This window comes from Anguilla anguilla, chromosome 2 (genome assembly GCF_013347855.1).
Source record: "Anguilla anguilla isolate fAngAng1 chromosome 2, fAngAng1.pri, whole genome shotgun sequence".
NCBI lineage: Eukaryota > Metazoa > Chordata > Actinopteri > Anguilliformes > Anguillidae > Anguilla > Anguilla anguilla.
In genome coordinates, this window is record NC_049202.1 from 72,185,303 (window position 1) to 72,206,284 (window position 20,982).

Genomic DNA, 20,982 nt, shown 5'->3' on the forward strand with positions numbered 1-20,982 from the left:
AAACGGCGCTTTTTCCACAGCCTAAACGTTTTTCTCTGATTCTTTTTAAACGGGTTCTGTGAGCTAGCCACGCTGAGCTGTAAGAACGCGACTTCCGGTAAGGGCGAGAAAGGAAAATTTCAAAATAAAGGTTCCTCTTCTCCTTCTTCTTCTTTGGTGTTTATGGCGGATTTAAAAACCAAAATTACTGCATTACCACGGCCTACTGTATGCACTGCATGAGTAACAACTTCACATTACTAATTATTAACAAATGTCTACCCAAAGTGATCCCAGTCACGACATTTCCCATTCTATAACCCAGACCCAATTGCCTGAGTTGATGCAAATCCTTCCCACAGTGTAACATCTAGATCATCTCCAGATATGTGTACAATGTTCAACTATCTCCTGGCAGCGTCCAGCACCATCTTGATTCTTTCCGACTTCCCCTGTATTTCAGCAGCGCAATTTATGACCATTGCAATGAATGCCAAAGATCTTTTATTTTCCATGCAGATATTCTGATCAGCTCCATTCCTTTCCTGCTCCGATTCTTTTTGCATTGCCACCATCTCCTCGTGTCTCTCCATTCTCTTAGCAGCTTTGGCGTACGACAATCCCTTTTCTTCCCTCATCTTATTCACTTTCCTTTTCTTAATTCTTTTTGGACACTGTTCTTTTTTTTGGCAATTTGATTCAGAACAATCAGTATTACTAATATAGATACCTAATACCTTAATTTCTTCTTTTACATTTATGTGTATAGGGAACTGTTTACTTAAATTACCAATCCAGACAGCTTCTGATTTATGATGGTTTAAAACTGCTCCGGATATTTTTTCGTAAATTTTAAAAAGCTCATATATAATATCCAATTCTGTTTGTGATGTCATATCCGGTACTCTCATTGAAGTACAGTAGTTCAATTCCCCAAGCTGAAAAGGAATTGTTTTTATTTTTAATTTTGGCAAATACATTTCCGTTTCAATATTTGGTTTCACTTCCAAATAAGAGGATAAGATAAACTGGACTTGTTTATGATGAACAGCCTGTATCTTGTTATGCCTCATAGATACCATTGTGAAGCTACAGACATGTAGGAAAAAACCTCTAAATACCCAATGTAGACCCAATGAGACAGAAGATACTGTGATACTTATATCCACGTTGGAAAAAAAATTATTCTTCAAATGCAAGTCTTCTCATTTTTGAAACAATGTCAAGTATGTAATTAAAAATGTTGTTTTAATGGGAATGTGGGTGGGCTCAGAATCTTTTATTTCTTCAGACAACGTTTGAGGCAAATGATATGTGTTTAAATGGAGATATAATAGATTTATAATAGAATGTAGCCTATCCGATTGCCATGGATTTGCTCAAGGAATTCCTGCTTCTCTGTGCGATTACGAGAAAAATGCGGGAGACGTAAAAAAATCCTTTGTCTAAAATTTGCTCAATGGTTTTGAAGCCCGCGAAATTCAGCCAATAGAATTTGAATAATCAGCCAACAAACGCTGGCATACTAGCGGCCTCCAATGAGAATTGTCTGACGTCATCTTAAATCGGGTCTGAACATTTGCATACGGACCGTTTATATAGAAGGAGAACGGATGAGCCAGTATCACTTGGTTTTTGAATTTGCGAGAATGCCTGAGCCAGCGAAATCCGCGCCCAAAAAGGGCTCTAAGAAAGCTGTCACCAAGACCACTGCGAAGGGAGGAAAGAAGCGCAGAAAGTCAAGGAAGGAGAGCTACGCCATCTACGTATACAAGGTCCTGAAGCAAGTGCATCCTGATACTGGCATTTCTTCGAAAGCAATGGGTATCATGAACTCTTTCGTTAATGATATTTTTGAGCGTATTGCTGGTGAATCTTCCCGTCTGGCTCACTACAACAAGCGTTCTACCATCACTTCAAGGGAGATTCAGACCGCTGTGCGCCTTCTGTTGCCAGGAGAGTTGGCCAAACACGCAGTGTCTGAGGGCACCAAGGCCGTCACAAAGTATACCAGCTCAAAGTAAACTAACGTGCAACGAATCTTAACCCAAAGGCTCTTTTAAGAGCCACCCACACTGTCACGGGAGGCAAAAATCATTTTAATTGAATTGAACTTCAGTCCATTATTGATGTGTGCGTGCGTACATGCGTTCGTCCAAAATGTTATGAAAGTGCGGCCGTCATTTGACAGTCGCCGTAATACAGGTCAATGTAACAATGTAACCGAACCCCGAGTGAATCCAACGGAGCTTTGAAAAACCGTGCTTCCGGGTTGTTCGGACCTGCAGAGGTTGTGCTGCTGTTTTCTCTTGGGGATTCAGCACTATGTGCAATACGACGAGAGGCACCCGAACCTTTGTATGATATATATTCTAATGTGTGTGTATATATGTGTGTGTATGTATATATATATATATAAATACCGCTGTACATATTACATGCATAAATTTAGCTAAGACCCCGTTTAAATACGCTGCATCTCATAATAGAAGCAACTGCCATTTCCCAGTGATCGTTGGCTTTTACTAATTGTTTTTCGTAATTAGATCGTTTAACCTAATGTAGCCTAAGGGTGTTAATGTGGAAATAAACCTGTATTCACGTGTGAAATCCACATCCAGTATAGATCGGAACATTTTCTGGCCCATCATATACATCTTGGCAGTGAAATCGTGTTATGTGGTATACAATAGTTATTAACCGGACTATCATTTCAAGTAATGCTGCTGTTCAACGGATGCTTTCTGAATAAAGGAGTAAAAATACATACTGCTCATAAAAAGTACCATGATGTATATATAAAAATAATGCGAGGTTTTTATGTTCGTTTCATATGTTGATATGTGTGATTGCTTTTTGGATTAGCGGTAACTTCATAATGCCTGTAGTTTCAATTGAGCGATTTTTAGAACCGCTGAGACAGTTCTATGCTGTGAGTGCCATTTGAAAATTGTCCTCCTATTTTATTGGACGAAATCCCACTAACACTGCAGCCAATGGGTGAATAGAGTGTTGCTATAAGAGGGACACTCCTCTATTCTGTGTTATTCTTTTTTTCTTCCTCATACAACTAGAGTGAAAATGAGTGGACGGGGCAAGACTGGCGGTAAGGCGAGAGCGAAAGCAAAGACTCGTTCGTCGAGGGCGGGACTGCAGTTTCCAGTAGGTCGCGTTCACCGATTGCTACGTAAAGGAAACTATGCTGAGCGTGTTGGTGCTGGCGCTCCAGTATACTTAGCTGCCGTGCTGGAGTATCTAACTGCTGAGATTTTGGAGCTGGCTGGTAATGCGGCCCGCGACAACAAGAAAACTCGCATCATTCCCAGACATCTGCAGCTGGCAGTGCGTAATGACGAAGAGCTGAACAAACTGCTTGGAGGCGTTACTATCGCCCAGGGCGGAGTACTGCCCAACATCCAAGCTGTTCTGCTCCCCAAGAAAACCGAAAAAGCAGTGAAGGCAAAGTAATTTCTGTTGCTTTCACGAGGACCATTCTCCCAAAGGCTCTTTTAAGAGCCACCAAGTCTGTATCAAATACGCAAAACTACCATTTCAACCAATTCGACTTCATGATACTTTGTCTTGTTGTATTGCCCAGTGCCGATACTTCATTCATGTGGGGCCTGGGAACCATCGTACCCCGGTTTTTGCAATCGCACGTGTGGCCGGTAAACCATATGACAAAACTGAAAATGTGATGCTGTCCAAACCACAAAGTATCTTATGAGCCACTTAAAATGTGTCTGAGCAAATCTCTCCAGGTTATAATTGCGTGTGTCTGTGTGATTTGTGTTTAGGAGAGAATATGTCACGCTCCAGTGTAGTTCATGGAATGACTGGTTATTCTCTCCTATCGGTGAGCGTGTAGGTGTCTCAAATTGTATTTTTTGTTGCGTGGATTCACTTTATGTACCCAACTGACTGAATTAAAAGCAACTCTCCAGTCCCTCGTCAGAAATGAAATGACGGTTCAACCTGATTGAAATATGCCAGGAATAAACTTGATGGATACAAACTTGATGGATACAATCAACCATTTTTCTTATGATCGAAAGGAATATCTATAGTTATTTTAGCAACCACCTACAATATTCTTGTTATGGACATTTTTTACTTCCACCCAGTTTAGTATTTCCGTGGTCTGAAATACACGCATTTGTGGCAGCCAGTAAATCAGTAGGAATATTCGATGCATTTCAGTCATTCTTTGAAGTGGTAGTGAAAAAAGGCCCAATGGACACCTTTGAATTTGTAATTTACTTTAGTGATAATGTGAATTTTGTAACATTTAATTTCCTCCAATAATTGTCTTTGTTACGCATGTGGAAATAAAGCATGGGGGGGGGGGGGGGGGGGTCAGTTGGGGAATTTCTTTTTAAATTACTGGTTATTATTCTTCATTTGTTTTGGAACATTTCATTTGTACACATTTTGGGAGCTTAATCGCTTAAAATACTGTTTAATAATAAATTCACAACACTGTTACAGTTACGCCTTGGCAGGACGGCCTGCCTCATACCTATATTCACTTAACCACTCCAAATGTAGAATAACGTAATCTTGGTCCACCCAGACTAGTAGAATGGCTACTGAGATGCTAGTGTTCTGTCCTAGCTTTGTGATATTAATTTGTATGCATTCCAGTTTTAATAATCTTAGAATCAGACGATATGGCCTCCATGTCTTTTTTATTCAAACTACTAGTTCGGTGTGCAGTAAGTCTTTATGCTCTAATACTCGGAAGTCTTAGAGTGTGGGAGGCGGGCTTTAGCTAGAGCCACCGCCTCCTTGATACGTGGCTTCAATCAGGTCGTCTTTGTGCACATAGATACGCGCTGTTACGCAACTGGAGATCATTATTTCTCGTACAGAAATTATATCGTCTTGTGTGAAGAAAATGAGTGGTCGAGGAAAAGGCGGGAAAGGTCTTGGGAAAGGAGGCGCCAAGCGTCATCGCAAAGTTCTTCGTGATAATATCCAAGGTATCACTAAGCCAGCTATTCGTCGTTTGGCTCGCCGTGGAGGAGTCAAGCGTATTTCTGGTCTCATCTACGAAGAGACCCGAGGAGTGCTAAAGGTGTTTCTGGAGAACGTTATCCGCGATGCAGTCACGTACACCGAGCACGCCAAGAGAAAGACCGTCACCGCTATGGATGTGGTTTATGCCCTAAAGCGTCAGGGTCGCACTCTGTACGGCTTCGGTGGGTAAACCCGTATTTCAGAAATGCGTTTTGCATCAACCCAAAGGCTCTTTTAAGAGCCGCACATATTCTCTATTGAAAGCAGCTTTTCCTCGTTATTGTGAAGCTTATCCTTTTATTAACCTGTATTGACCTTGTAATGGCAGTGCCATTAGTTTGGTTGTATGTTGTGAATTGGGGGGGTGGGAAACCCAGCAAGGCCCAGGCTCTGGTTTGTATCTTGGAGAACAACACCTAGCCACGAGAGTTCTGCACAGTGACTTTTGGAGTGGGGAGAGGGAACCCAGAGTACATGGAGGATCCAGCCCTGTCACCATCAGCTTGCCTTCTGTTTCTGTCAATCCTGGACCAACTGCAGTCACAATAATAAAATACATACACACATTTTGTGCTGCATTTAATTATTTATGCGCACATTTCATGATGTATTTATTTTATTTATTTAATTTTGTCTGAAATATTCCTCCATACCTTTGGAGCCCCCTCTTTCATTTCAGGGCTATTCAGCTGGGTCTGAAAGCATCCCACCAGAGACAGACTATTGGCCATTTGATCACTGTGGGGAAAAGACTCAAAGACTGGCTACATCCAAATGGATAAGTGTTCTAAGTTGTTACGGGTTTCGGAGTACATGTAGATGGCCAAACCAACAGATGGACAGGATTGGACTGGATTACATACCGTGCTCTTGCAGAGTGTCTATAAATATGGGTGAAATTTCCCGGTCTCCAAACTCTTTAGCGTATTTGACCAGCGCCTGTTTGACCGTCTTGTAGCCTGCCTGGACAACCACGTAGAAGTTGACGTCGACTACTACTTCGCGTGTTTCCAGCTTGTACTGACTGTACTCCTGCCGTAGTCTGTGACTTCAAAGTGATTCTCATCTCTGTGGTAACGGCGACGTCTCTGATTGGTGGAACTCGTTGTAGGATTGTGGGTAGCGTAGTATTTTAACTGACTAAAACACGATTTATTTAAAACGAAGTTGAAATCGAGTGGAAGTGTTGAGCCAATTACTACCTCACCAAATTTAAAAGTGGCAGCAGAATATACGAGATGCAGCATATGCAAAAAAAAGGTATACTTACTTGGATTAGCAAACTTTTTGTAATTTGTATTTTTGTCCTAATATTGTAGCTTGTTCTTCCCCCAAGTTTGACTTGGAATAAGTTAGGTCAGAATAATGTTCAGTGCGTGAACTGAACTGTGTTCTTGACTATAAATAGCTGTACGAAATGAGTATTGTACCTTATTGAACCTGTGTTTTGTAGTTGTTACAATGACCACGATATACACTTTTGTACGTCGCTTTGGATAAAAGCGTCTGCTAAATAAATGTAATTCATATGGCAGCTTTTCACTGTTGAAATTGAACACCTTAGGGAATTTACTATTTAAACAATGTAAATTTAGGAATTACTCAATCAAGTAATGCTGCCACGCTGTGAAATATGACCTAATACCCGTTGCCTAATTACACTTCTTGCTTGGGAAATTATCCGCTGAAATGATCTAACAAAATGTATTTAATTGCATCTGCTCAATGCCAAATGCACTATTTGGAATAGGAAGTTGCGAGGGCGTGATGCATGACAGTGTTTTGCAAGATAATGTTCGTCACAGGATTCATAACTGACAGCATTTAAGCCTGAAGTTTACTGTATATGTTGGCGTGAAAACTTGTTTTGTAGATTTGTGGATTAGCTAGGTGACATTCCACTGCCTTAGCCCAACCCACCACCAGTTTTTAAGGTAAACGGATCACCTCTAATTATGATCTGTTCGGTTGCAGTTCGGGAGACAGCTTGTGATTTGTCAGCTTTGGCCCTGCCCACTGGCCTGTGAAACAAGGGAGTTGTGTTTTTTTCCCTTGGCTGAGACTCTGAAGTTCCCCGAAGGACGAGGAGGATCCTTGTTGCTGAGACAGGCGTTATTGCTCTGGAGTGTTGACGCTGTCGATTCTATTTCTCTCCCTCCACCCATCTCTCAAAAATAGGAGAAAACGCAAAGCTCTGCTATTGCTGCTATTGAAATCCCCCTTTCACTCTTTCTTTCTCCCTTGTTCTCTGACAAATTAGAGAAAATACTACCTCTGCTACCACTGCAATTTTGTCTGTTTTTTCTCTTTCTCCCTCTCCCTCTCACATTCGCTCTCTCCCTCCCTGTCCATCTATTTTGTGCTTGGGGCTGATCAGTTCAGAAGGAGCTATGTTGGAGGGGCTTTTACCCCAGATGCCCCCACTTTTGACCCTTCTAGGGGTGGTGCTGGTGCTGTTTCTGCTCTACCTGCTGTCTTCCCCCCCTGGGCAGGGAAAAGACCCACCGGGACCCAGACCCCTGCCCCTCCTTGGGAACCTGCTTCTCCTGGACCTCAAACGGCTCCACCTGTCTCTCTGTGAGGTAAGGACAAAAAAAAAGAGATTTATAATGATTATTATTATGAACATTACACTATTACAATTACTGCCTACCTAAGAATGCTGAGAAAAAAAAGATAATAATAATAATGAAAAAATAAAAAATAACGTCAATAAAAAGATGTAATAAGAAAACACATATACAAAAACGAAACTTTCAAAATTGTCTGAAATCTGCAGAAATTTTAAACAGCTCTCTTTACTTCAGTCCACGTTCCAGATTTGGGAGGGTTCCGGGTTTTACTCAGTGCAAACTGAGTAACCGGGTTTTACTCAGTACAAACTAGCTCAGTAATCCCCAAGCTCCAGGTGTCTAAGAAGGGTAAAGAAATAACTACTCGGTCCGGGTCTGGAAGCAAGCTGTTATTGTGAGCCTTGTTTTCAGAAAAGTGTCGGAGAGATTAACCCTCCTGTTCATTTTTCAGGTACAGCAAAAATGTTCCCGGGTCAATGTGACCCGGTGCATGTTTAAACATCCAAAAGTTGTCAGAAACCAAAAAATCCTAATAAACAATTTAGTGCAATGGTATTATTCACCTCTCACAGATCATGGTTTCATTAGGATGATTCACTAGTTTTTCATAAAAAATACATGTTCAAACTCTTTTTTCTGTATATTAGAAAAACCTAGATATAAAATACACTAGTTTTATATAACATTTAATTTTAAATTTGTTTTACATTTTTAAACATTTTTTTTTCATGTGGTGATGTTGCTAAATAGAGATGAGACACCTCTTCTGTTCAGGGTCAAATTGACCCGTTCACTTAAAATCAAGCCAAATGAGTCATAAGGATTTTTATTGAAAGCAATCTTTATTTATGCAATGTTTAGAATGTTTAGAGCCAGAAATGAACAAAAATGAACAAGAGATGAGCAATATGAATGAGGCGTGTGTGTGTGTGTGTGCGTGTGTATCTGTGTATCTACACAGCACATGAGGGACAAGTCGTCACGGTATGCTTTGTGCAAATGAATTTTGCACGTTGCACATGTTGTGCTCATCTTGACGTCATGCAGACCTGGCACCTTTCCCACTTCTTTCTTCCCCCAGCAGCAACCTAGAAAGATGAGGGAGATGATTACTATGTCTTTTTGCATATCCCGATTCCCTGACACGCACACATGCATGCATGCGCACACACACACACACACACTCAGGCACTGGTGTACTAGGTGCAGCCCTCTCCTGGATCTCCCTCACTGTGGCTGCAGTGGCTGGGGTCCTTGTGCTGCCTCCGTTGTATATGCGGTACCACGAGTGCCTTCCCCAGCTGCTCGTGGAAGATGCGCCTCTTGTACAGATTTGACACATTCCACTCAGGAAAAATCTCTGTCCAGATGATGAACGCATTGTAGGCCGATACATCAATTATGTTATAAAAGATGCCTAAAGGCCAGCACGCAGTCATTCGCTTGGTGCTGTAGGAACCCATTACTTTGTCCAAGTTGTTCCACCCCCCCTTCGGTGGCATTGTAATCTATGATCATGCTTGGTTTCTGGTCCTGTCTGGTGCTGATTTCGGCATTTTTATGGAGAGTGCTCATGAGACACTAGGGCTGTGGTGACTGTGAGGACGAACTTGGACAATTGAAGGGTCCTATACCTGATCACCAACAGTTCGGCATATCTGCACTTTCTCGCACTTTACAGGTGAGGTAGGGATAATGGATAATAGGGAGAAAGAGTGTTTGTATGTATGTGTGTATTTGTGTGTGTTAGATTGGGGTGAAATGTGTGTGTGTGTATGTGTGTGTATCGGCATGCATTACTATCTTTGTGAGAACCAAATGTCCCCACAAGGATAGAAGGATGAGGAAAATTACGCAAGGTGGGGACCTTTTGCTGGTCCCCACAAGTTCAAAAGGCTGTTTTAGGGTTAGGAATTGGGCATGTATTGGTTGGGGTTAGGGTTAGGGTTAGAGGTTACGAAATGAATGTAAGTCAATGGGAAGTCCTCACAAGTATAGCAATACAAACATGTATATGTGTGTCTATGTGTGCGTGTGTGCATGCGGGTGTGTGTGTGTGTGTGATTGGGGTGAAATATGATGGGAGGGAGTAGGAAATACCTTATGTCTCGCATCTGCAAAGAAAGAAATGGTCTAAATTAGACACTTCTGACCCCTTTTAGCCTCCACTTTCACTGTCGGGTCAAACAGACCCAAACAGTATCTTTGTGATAGAAACATGCAGGGGGGGTTTGCAAATACATGAAATGAACCATTTTCGTTTCAAATGTTGATTACACTAATTAAGGCCAGTAGAAGAAGTTTCATACTGAAAAAATACTTTTAAGTATTTTTCCTAGATTTTCAAACTTTAAAAAGGGTCAATTTGACCCGCAACATAACAGGAGGATTAAGTTGCTTACTGACAAAAAACTGTGGCATGTCGATGACATTTAATCTACTGCCATTAAACTGCGTTAAACCTGTTTTAGAAACAGCTTAATTTTGAATGCACTGACCTATGATAACCGGGGACACATATCTATGGATCAGTTTGCCCTGCCAGTTTTTTTTTTCTCCTTATTCACGTACTTGTTTTCCCTTCTCTTTCTCTATTGTCTGAGATTTAGATCTAGTTTCGTCTCACCATGATACTGCATGCTCTTTCTAATGTAAAAAGCAAACAACAAAAAATAAAAACAAATAAAAACAATTCGTTACAGTTAGATATATTATTACACTCCTTAAAACTATTCTTTCTACTGCTAAAAGAGTATGCATGGCTTCCGCAACAGAAACTTACACAAATACATATAAATTACCATTTAAATGACCATGTAAATCTGTTTCAGATAATCACATAATATTTGTATATTCCAGTTGCATATATTTGTGTTTAGGCATTTAGGAGATACTATAATCCATTACATTACAGGCATTTAGTGCTTCAAAATATACCTAAAGAGCTAAAAGGTCGTTTTAGATGTACTTTACAATAAAAAGGTTTGTTAACCCTTCTATTGTTTGTAAATATTGAAGCAAAATAGGCCTGTATTTTGAGTTATGGTGGGGTGAGAACAATTAAAAGAGCACATTGTCCATCTATAAGTTCTATCTTCAAGAATAGAGGACTATATTACCAAAATTGATACTCAAGAAAAGTTACATATTGAACTTTAAAAGGGACACTTCTCCTAAATTAACTCAATTACCATGACAAAATAGTACTTAGAATGTTTTATCTTTTTATTTAACAATATAATTTGAGCTGGGTCCACATTCAAAGCCCTCTCTCTCTGTTTCTCTCACACTCAATGACAGAGTTTACATGCATTGTCCGTGCAAAAAAAAAGGAAAAAGTGAGAAAAATGGCTTTAAAGATTCTGTTCTGTTACATTCTAATTCTACTGAGAAGCATGATACAAAAATTTCCTAACTAACTTAGATGCTTGATGAATATATTTTTTATTAGCTAGTTTTATCTGTATTCATTTCTGGACACTGCAGCAGCTTGTGAGACTGCTCCTCTCGTTATAATCATGATAGTCATTAGAATGCAGCCCTCATTTGTCAGCTGTAGCAACTGTAGCCTAACTCTCAGTTTTGCTAGCTCACTACATTCACAAAACCTTGAAAATAAACACTTCCCTTTCGTTTTCATGGGAAGAAATCACCATGTTGTTGTATGGAAATGGAAGTAGATGAATCACTCAAACATTTTAAATGCCCTAATATATATAGCCTATATATATATATTTTAATTAGCGCTGTTTTGGCGATTTGCCAACAATATGCGGCCGCGACATCTGACGGGCTTCTCCAGGTCATCATTTTAATCAGATCTATTGTACCATTATAACAGTAGCTCTAGATAAAAAAAATAAAAAAAAAACTAGCCTAGCACGTAGCCCACGTAGCTCAACTGGAACAGGTTCCGCTTCGGCTCAAACAAACACTTTATTTTCAGATAACGTTACATATTTATCATATTTATTTTTTACTTGTCCGATCAGACAACTGCATGAGGCATTCCACTTGCCCGAACAGAGCTAGGATCCGCCAGTTGTCATCACCGAATGATAGTTAACGCCAGTGCTTCAGATGGGCAGGAGCTGTCGGGACTTGTATATGAATAGCCTACCGACTCTTCTTTTGATTACCAACATTAATTTATTTTAAACAGTATGTATTTTGAGGAGTAGGTAACGGCACTTATTTGGTCCAATTAAAACACAGGTTAACACTATGGTATTTTTGTAATATTTGAAGCGTCGCTACCTACCTTTTCCTTGTCTTTCGGTGGCTGAAGAAAAAAAAGTGACGCTTTGACAGACCGTGAAACATTCGCGCGCTGCAAGTCTTCCGACCGCCTCAGAAAGGAGCAAGCACGGAGCGCGCGGCCTAGGCTCTTTTTGAAAATAAATATGTGGACGCGACAGTATGGATTTGAAAGCGCATTTAGGCAGAAATATTTTTGAAGTTTAACATTGTTTAATTTATGAATTTAATATATAGGCTGTATACAGTATATACATACATATATATATATATTATTTTTTTCTTCTTTTTTTTAAATTCTGGTGTCGCGGTAAGGATTTTGCCGTGGCGCCACGGCAGCACTTCTGCTTAATTTATTTTCTGTCTCTCCAGCTGTCTAAGAAATATGGATCTGTGTTCACCGTACACTTGGGCCCCAAGAAGGTGGTCGTCCTGGCAGGCTACAAGACGGTCAAACAGGCGCTGGTCAACTACGCTGAAGAGTTTGGAGACCGGGAAATTGCACCTGTGTTTACAGATGCTCTTAAAGGGCATGGTATGCAGTCCAGTCCAGTCCTGTCTGTTTGTCGATCAAAGGGCCAATAGTCTGTCTCTGGTCGGATGCTTTCAGACACACTTGAATAGCCCTGAAATGCCCACTAGCAGCCTGCTGTTGCTACAGCTGTGGGTCACTGGCATTTAGCAAATCACAGAATCAGCACTACAGCAGTGGGCTATTGGACAGTCAAGGAAAGGCATTCCAGTGGAGGATCAGCTGTTAAAATAAGTAGGCTAGTTGGTCTGCCACCCGACCACTTCAGTGCTGATTTTCACAGCATCACTAAAAGCTGGAAGAAATAGTGTTCTAGGTGCTGACCTGTCTTCTACAATTGCATTTGTTTGCACAAATGATTACAGACGGACAGATTCCAAAACTGCAGTTGTCATTTTTTTTGTTTGGCACAAGATACAAAAAATATGTATTAAATTCAGATCTTTCCGTTTATTCCCCTTGTGGCGTTCTGCCCTCTCCCAGGTGTGCTGTTCTCCAACGGAAACTCCTGGAAAGAGATGAGACGCTTCTCCCTCACCAACCTGCGCGACTTCGGAATGGGCAAGAGAGGAAGTGAGGAGAAGATCATCGAGGAATCGCGATATCTCATCGAGGTGTTTGAGAATTTTAAGGGTGAGAGACATTTATTTTTTAACATTCTGTTAACCTCCTACAGTCTGTGATTATCCCGCGTTCACCCAGCGAGCAGCTCTCTCTAGAACATTAGTTAGAAGGAAATCGCGCTGCTAGGCGGCTGGCCGTCTTAGAGTAACCATAGCAACAGGTTATAACCGTTGATTAACAAAACCAGTAGCTGAGGTTAGATATGCGGATAAAAATCGTTTTTATCCAGCGAATGTCTTAGTTGCAACACGTCACATCTAGCTATTTTTTGTGGTCAGTGCTACAGTATTTATCAAGTTCGAACATTTTAAGGTAGTGTATAGTCTAGCGATGCGTAGGATTGGGGTGAATGACCATGAGAATGACTTGTATGAATAATCGTTAAAAGAGTGAACACCTGGTCTATAAAACTAAACCACTTGTGGAAAATAAAGTGTTCTGAGTCAAAGCAAATGGTTACAAGCAAAGTCTGCAGTGTTTACAATTAAGGGAAATATATAGTGCAACTTAAAATGCATGTTTTCAGTCTTAACTGATGGTTGTAACAAGAAGCAGCATGAAAACAGTGACACAGAGTTTAGAATCCACTGTCCAAGAGCTTACCTGTGTGCAATTATTTTTAAGTTTGTTGGAAAGGTTGTGGAGTTAATTTGGAGGAATGTTTTTTATCCAATAGAAAAGGGGGGTTGAAAAAAATGGTTTTATTTATTCTTTTTTGGTCTTTAGGCAAGCCGTTCAACACCACTCAGCCAGTCAATTACTCCGTCTCCAACATAATCAGCGCCATCATGTATGGCTGCCGCTTTGACTACGCTGACCCCGCCTTTCAAAAAATGGTCGACAGGGCAAATGAAAATATTCGACTCCTTGGTTCAGCTGAAATACGGGTAACTGGTACTGTTGAGCAAGTACTGTTTAGCACAATTCTGTATCAAGTTAGAAATTTTAAGCTCCGTAATTCTTCCTGAGCAAGAAGTAAAGTAATGTTGGGTCAACCTAGTGTCATAGTTAAGAGAGGCTTCAGCTAGTCATTGTTAGGCTGCGCTGGCAAGACATTATAAGCTCTAGCCAGGGTTCAGAACCTTTAAGAACCTTTTACTGGCAGCTCATCTGTGTTTAGTTCTGTTATTATCCAGGAGTTAAACATGATTTCAGGATGAATGCTGAATAATTCTGGAATTCTCTGTTGCAACTGGAAGTCTGTTTTAAAAGCTGGAATTTTGTGTTGCACATTGTTTATTCTTTTAACTGGTAGGCTATACGACCCAGGTCTGCCCTCATATGGACGGCAGGTGACAGAGAGGTGACTCCAGGGATGCAATTGGCGATTTCTCAAATTAGGGAAACAGAGGGTGGATGAGAGTTCTTTAAAAATGGTTAAAGTGTTTTGTGTTTCTGTTCCTGAGTTGTTTTGAATTTTGGGCTGGTTACTGCAGTTGTACAACATGTTCCCCTGGCTGCGCTGGTGCTGTGGCTGGTGGCTGGTAAATCGGACCCAGATTTTGAAGAACTTCGAAAAGAACATTGATGAGATTATGGGGTTGGTGAAGGGACTGAAGAACACACTCAACTCCCAGGACCTCAGGGGATTTGTGGACTCCTTCCTGGTTCGGCAGCAGGAGGTATGTAGAGGGAGAACCGGACCGGGACTCAACTGAACCATACTCTGCGTCATTCTTAACCACAAGCCTTCATCACATTACAGTAGATTCGCTCAGCAGAGACTCTTATCTAGAGCGATTTCCACAGTTATCGCATTCAGAATTTGTGATTGAGAAAAGTCAAAATCTACTGTTGCAGCGGTAACTTAAAGTATATTCTTTATATAAGCGTTTGTGTGTGTGTGTGTGTGCGCGCGCGCGCGCACGCGGGTGTGTCAGGAATATATCCATGACGAGCTCTGCAATTCAAATGGCCTGTGGTGGTAAAAATATTATGAGGATTAGCATGTTGTCTTGACTCAGCTTATACAATTTCTTAATAAATGCTAAAATACACATACACGCACACACACAACAAAAAAAAAATAGCAAATGAAAATTATCACAATTTGGTGGATGTTTGTTGAACAGTAAATATAAATATTGAAAGAGATGATGATACTGAATTTTCAGCTTGTTGCCGCTTCTAAAACGTTATGTATGTGGGAAATATTCTATCCTATTAGCTGCTGACCAGCAACGTGATTTTGCTCAAGCAATCAAAGTTGCCGTTAATAATAGCCGGCGTTCGTGGGGGCTGTTTATTCATCTCTCTTTAAAATGTTGCATAGGTGAAATTACATGTTAATGAAATTACCTACCGCGTCCGCTTCCAAACAACCAGGACAATCAACGATATTTTTCTTTGCGTGCCTGTCTATATCCTACTCCTACTACTCCTCCTGAGTTTTTTTCCTTCGGATTTTTGGTTGTTTGAGCGAGTAACTGGCTAGAGGGAACCAGAGACTGTAAAAAATAGGAGGGAACACATTGGACGGGAGAAACGAAAAATGGACTGGGTTCTCGTAGTTATTTGTAAAACTTCCGGTCAAAATTATTTATTTATTTACCAAAGGTGGGTGGACGCCGCCCAATTTAACCCCTGGCTACAACCCAGATAATAAGCGTCTGCGGGCTCGATCTACACCGATTCTGTCCCGAAGTCAGCACTGCCATTCTGGAATCAGCACAGATCACCGGCGTGAAGATTCTAGCAAAAAGATAACATTAGTCATCCAGCTAACAGCTAGACAATACAGTATGTAGCAGCGGCTACCAACCGAGGGGCTAGCTGTGTGTAGGAATTTTCTGCGTGTGGTTTGTCGACAGTAGGGTAGCCATACAGCAGGGCTCAAGCAATATCTTTGGGATGTCACAGTCTTCGGTATTGGCGCCAATGGGACAATTTCTCAGTCCCGATGTGTTAGATGGATTTCGCCAAGATATTAGTATCTACTTTAAAGAAGGAGCACATTGGTGTTGATGGCACCATTTTCACAATTGAAGCTATGTGAAACCAGAAGAGGCGGTACTGCATTTGTTTACTTCCATTGGGTGACCGTTCTACGTGAAATAGGGTTTTAAAAATAGCCATAGTTTCGGCATCTCTGATAAAGGGATGAGAAGGGAGTTCCACAATCGAGGAGCCTAGCAGGTAAAACAATCTCGGATGTTAGGCTGCATTTCATGGTGGGAAGTAAAATGACTGTGTAGCATATAGTGGTAAGAGAACTGGGCTTGTAACTCTGAGGATGTATGTAAGGACTAAGTGTCTGCCAAATGCCTGATGTGTAAGTGCAGAAATGACTGTTTAAAAGCTGAAACGAAATGTTATGACGGTGTCTGAATTTAAATTTGAGGGTAGCCTTTTTTCAATATATTTATTGAATATTTTTTCAGAGTAATGTTGGCCAGTTCAAGTTTTTCTGTGTTTGCAAAAGCCTGCTAGGCATTCTGAGAAGTGACAAACAAATATTTAACATATTGCATAAATTGCTTGTTCAACTAATGCATTATTTATTTAATTGTTCATGTTCTGCACCTGTTCCCTATCAGGAGTCAGACCAGCTGGGTTCCTACTTCCACAGCAACAACTTGAACTATACTGTCAGCAACCTGTTTTCAGCAGGGACGGATACCACTGGAACCACCCTGAGATGGGGTCTGCTGCTGATGGCCAAATACCCCCACATACAGGGTGGGGAAATACACACACACACACACACACAGTCATTACAGTATCAGTGTTGTGCCCGGATTGTTGTTGAAAAAATGTATACCACTTTTTCTCTCTCTCTATCTCTCTCTCTCTCTCTCTTGGGGTGCAGACCAGGTTCAGGAGGAGTTGAGCCAGGTCATTGGGGACCGGGAACCCCGGGTGGAGGACCGGAGGAACCTGCCCTACACAGACGCCGTGATCCACGAGATCCAGAGACTGGCTAACATTGTACCCATGAGCATTCCCCACACCACCAGCTGTGACGTCACCTTCCAGGGATACGTCATCAAGAAGGTTCTACCACCTCTCCTGATCCTAATTCTTCCATCTGTCCCTCTCTCCTCTCTTTTTTCTTGCACCTCAGTTCTCTACTTTCCTTTCTTCTCTTCCTCTTCCTTCTGGTTTAAAGTAAGGTTGCAAGGTTCCATTATGTACATTTATGTTGATTATGTTAATTATAGACCATATATTAATTTCTTAATATATTTATTATATTAATTCCTTGAATCAGGTGTGGTAGTGCAGGGCTAAAGCAAAAACCTGCACCCGCATCGACCCTTTCCGATAAGACTGGAGATCCCTGGGCTAGACAGCATTCATCAGTGTCCAACGTAGGCTTGAACACCCTGAGGGTCTCTGCCTCTACTGCATATATCTACCAGTACAATGCTAGTGCCACAGTTGAGAATTTTGAAGCCATTTTAGTTGCCGCTCTTTGTTCTTTCTCGAGAACTCTTTCTCGCAAATGTGGTCTGATGAAGGCATTGCGTAACCTCCTTTTATTTAAATGAAACACAGTTTCTTGCGGGGAATGACCTTGCCCCAGTGTTTGTTTACTTGGCCCCGCACATCTATGCCTATGGCCTTCTTTTTTGCTGTATTTCTTGCCACTTTAGTGCCCATTTTAGTTGCACTACAGGCTAATGGTATTAGTCTACCCATGGTTTAAAAAGAAACTTAAGGTAGATAAGATTTCAGTCAATATAATTACCCCTTCGCCTCCCTGCCCCCTAATTTGCAAAATATTTGGATATACTTTCAATAATTTATTACTTTCTATTTTATTACAGTCTATTTTGAGGAAAGTCGTGTCTTAGTTTTTTTTGAAGTAAAACTAATCTTTTTGTGTTATTGTTGGTAAAGAGTGAACAAAAAAAAATATACTTTGCAATATTATACTGTTGTGCTATATTATAACACAGAGTTGAAAAGATGAACAGGAGTGAGTAAATACGCAGTTAGCAGGAGTTATATACAGATAGCAGGAATATGTACAGGTACTTTGGGAAATGTAGTGTATGAGGACACTTGAACATCACACCCATATGTATTTGTTGAACATCTCATTCCAAAGCAATAGGTATTGATATGGAGTTGGACATTCCTTTGCTGTTATAACAGCCTCCACTCTTCTGGGAAGGCTTTCCAGTAGATTTTGGAGCATGACTGTGGGGATTTGCTTCCGTTCAGCCGCAACAGCAGTAGTGAGGCTGGGCACTTATGTTGGGCGTAAGGCCTGGCTCACTGTAGGCATTCCAGTGCATCAAAAAGGTGTTTGATGGGCTAGAGGTCAGGGCACCGTGCAGGCCAGTCAAGTTCTTTCACACCAAACTCAACAAACCATTTCTGTATGGACCGCTCTCTGAGCACAGGGGTGTTGTCATGCTGAAACAGGAAAGGGTCTGTCCCAAACTGTTGCCACAAAATTGGAAGTGCACAATTACCTAGAATGCCAATGTATGCTGTAGCATTAAGATTTATCTTTGCTGGGGCCTCTAGTGGCGCAGTCCGTTGAGTGCTATCCTCATGCTCAATGCAAGCCGCGACGTCGGCGGTTCGAATCTGACTGCCGACCTTTGTCTCTCTCTCTCTCTCTCTCTCTCTCTCTCTCTCTACACTGTTCTATCCAAATAAAGCTGAAAATGCGAGATTCATCACTCCAGAGAACGCGTCTCCACTGCTCCAGAGTCCAATGGCGGTGTGCTTTGCAGTGTGCACATACTTTCGGAAATGTAGTGTAGCTGTGTGTGTGTATATGTATGATTATGGTGTCCAGAAGTAGTGTCCACATACTTTTGGAAATGTAGTGTAGCTGTGTGTGTGTGATTATGGTGTGTGTGCGCATGTTACAGGGAACTACAGTGATCCCACTCCTGACGTCAGTGCTGCAGGATGAGGAGGAGTGGGAGACCCCCCACAGCTTCAACCCCGGCCACTTCCTGGATGAGAAGGGCTGCTTCATCAAGAGAGACGCCTTCATGCCCTTCTCTGCAGGTACAGCACAGTGCAGCACATGGCAAAGCAAAGCTCTCTGAACCAATGCAAGAATGCAGCAGATATGACACGTAAGCTTCCTGATCCACAGGTTGATATTTTCAGTCAGAGGAGTTTGTATTAAGAGTAGTCTGTAGACTTTCCGGTTTTTCCAGGGGTCAGCAGAGGTACACAGGTTCAGGGACTCCTGTTCGCCTGTACCTGTAGAACGATATAGATTACATTGTCATTATCTCTGTCAGTTCTGGTACTGAGATTCTCTTCTCCCTTTTAGGTAAAAAAAACCACTAGGATTATCAGTCACCTGCAATTGCATAAAGACACTGGGATGATTTCAGTACTATTTAAAATGTCTTTATTATTACTCTCTTGTTGTATTAAAGGCTTTCAGTAACAATGCTTTGTATCTCAGTGGTTCCCAAACTTTTTCAGTCAGGTCCCCCTTTTTAAAAGTCTGCTGCATTTATGTGCTGTGATTATCTCTCTCCTGTAGCTGTATTTAGGTGCTGTGATTATCTCTCTCCTGTGGCTGTATTTAGGTGCTGTGATTATCTCTCTCTCTCCTGTAGCTGCATTTAGGTGCTGTGATTATCTCTCTCTCTCCTATAGCTGTATTTAGGTGCTGTGATTATCTCTCCCTCTCTCCTATAGCTGTATTTATGTGCTGTGATTATCTCTCTCTCTCTCTCTCCTGTAGCTGTATTTTGGTACTATGATTATCTGTCTCCTGTAGCTGTATTTAGGTGCTTGATTATCTCTCTTTCTCCTGTAGCTGTATTTAGGTGCTGTGATTATCTCTCTCCTGTGGCTGTATTTAGGTGCTGTGATTATCTCTCTATCTCTCCTGTAGCTGTAATTAGGTGCTATGATTATCTCTCTGGCTCCTGTAGCTGTATTTAGGTGCTGTGATTATCTCTCTCTCTCCTATAGCTGTATTTAGGTGCTGTGATTATCTCTTTTTCTCCTGTAGCTGTATTTAGGTACTGTGATTCTCTCTCTCTCTCTCTCCTATAGCTGTATTTAGGTGCTGTGATTATCTCTCTCTCTCTCCTATAGCTGTATTTATGTGCTGTGATTCTCTCTCTCTCTCTCTCTCTCTCTCTTTCTCTCTCTCTCTCTCTCTCTTTCCTGTAGCTGTATTTAGGTACTATGATTATCTCTCTCCTGTAGCTGTATTTAGGTGCTGTGATTATCTTTCTCTCCTGTAGCTGTATTTAGGTGCTTGATTATCTCTCTTTCTCTTGTAGCTGTATTTAGGTGATGTGATTATTTCTCTCTCTCCTGTAGCTTTATTTAGGTGCTGTGATTATCTTTCTCTCCTGTAGCTGTATTTAGGTGCTTGATTATCTCTCTTTCTCTTGTAGCTGTATTTAGGTGATGTGATTATTTCTCTCTCTCCTGTAGCTGTATTTAGGTGCCGTGATTATCTCTCTCTCTCCTGTAGCTGTATTTAGGTGCCGTGATTATCTCTCTCTCCTGTAGCTGTATTTTGGTGCTGTGATGATCTCTTCCTCGCAGGGCGACGGGCCTGTCTGGGAGAGAGTCTGGCCAGGATGGAGCTCTTCCTCTTCTTCACCTTCCTCCTGCAGAGGTTCCGCTTCACACCACCGCCAGGGGTGTCCGAGGATGAGCTGGACCTGACACCGACCGTGGGGTTCACCCTCAGCCCTTCCACCCACCTGCTGTGCGCTGTGAGCCGGACCTAAACCCCACTCCAGCTGATGGATGTGAACTTCAGCTCTTTTGTTCTTCACTAAACCTTTCTTTGATCATGACTTACTGTGAATGTTTATATGTTATATTACATTACAGGCATTTGGCAGACGCTCTTATCCAGAGCGATGTACAACAAAGTGTATAACCAAAACCAGGAACAAACGTGTTGAAAACCCTAGACGAAAGTACAGTTCCAAGTGCAGGGAACGACCATGTAGTTTAACTTGGACCCTGTAGGTTAATCTGATTAACACAACAAAAAACAGCAACAAAGCGGTCTATGCAAATAAAACAAGCAATAGTTATTGC

General features: G+C 41.4%; 5 protein-coding genes across 6 annotated transcripts in view; 4 read left to right on the forward strand and 1 right to left on the reverse strand.

The window, feature by feature from the left end:
* LOC118219617 (cytochrome P450 2K1-like) overlaps positions 1–20,982 on the reverse strand; it is a 607,214-nt gene that overhangs the window by 473,054 nt on the left and 113,178 nt on the right. The window lies entirely within an intron of this gene.
* On the forward strand, positions 1,482–2,049 carry LOC118219652 (histone H2B-like). The gene has a single exon (XM_035402989.1). The coding sequence runs from the start codon at positions 1,593–1,595 to the stop codon at positions 2,001–2,003; it is 411 nt and encodes a 136-aa protein (XP_035258880.1). The 5' UTR covers positions 1,482–1,592; the 3' UTR covers positions 2,004–2,049.
* On the forward strand, positions 2,600–4,329 carry LOC118219655 (histone H2A). The gene has a single exon (XM_035402994.1). The coding sequence runs from the start codon at positions 3,061–3,063 to the stop codon at positions 3,445–3,447; it is 387 nt and encodes a 128-aa protein (XP_035258885.1). The 5' UTR covers positions 2,600–3,060; the 3' UTR covers positions 3,448–4,329.
* Positions 4,523–6,128, forward strand: LOC118219664 (histone H4). Its single transcript, XM_035403006.1, has one exon. The coding sequence runs from the start codon at positions 4,877–4,879 to the stop codon at positions 5,186–5,188; it is 312 nt and encodes a 103-aa protein (XP_035258897.1). The 5' UTR covers positions 4,523–4,876; the 3' UTR covers positions 5,189–6,128.
* Positions 7,018–20,796, forward strand: LOC118219616 (cytochrome P450 2K1-like). The gene is made up of 9 exons (XM_035402934.1): positions 7,018–7,580; positions 12,201–12,363; positions 12,844–12,993; positions 13,711–13,871; positions 14,421–14,606; positions 16,521–16,662; positions 16,793–16,977; positions 18,816–18,957; positions 20,476–20,796. Exons 1-9 carry the CDS (start codon positions 7,389–7,391, stop codon positions 20,661–20,663), a joined length of 1,509 nt encoding a protein of 502 aa, XP_035258825.1. The 5' UTR covers positions 7,018–7,388; the 3' UTR covers positions 20,664–20,796.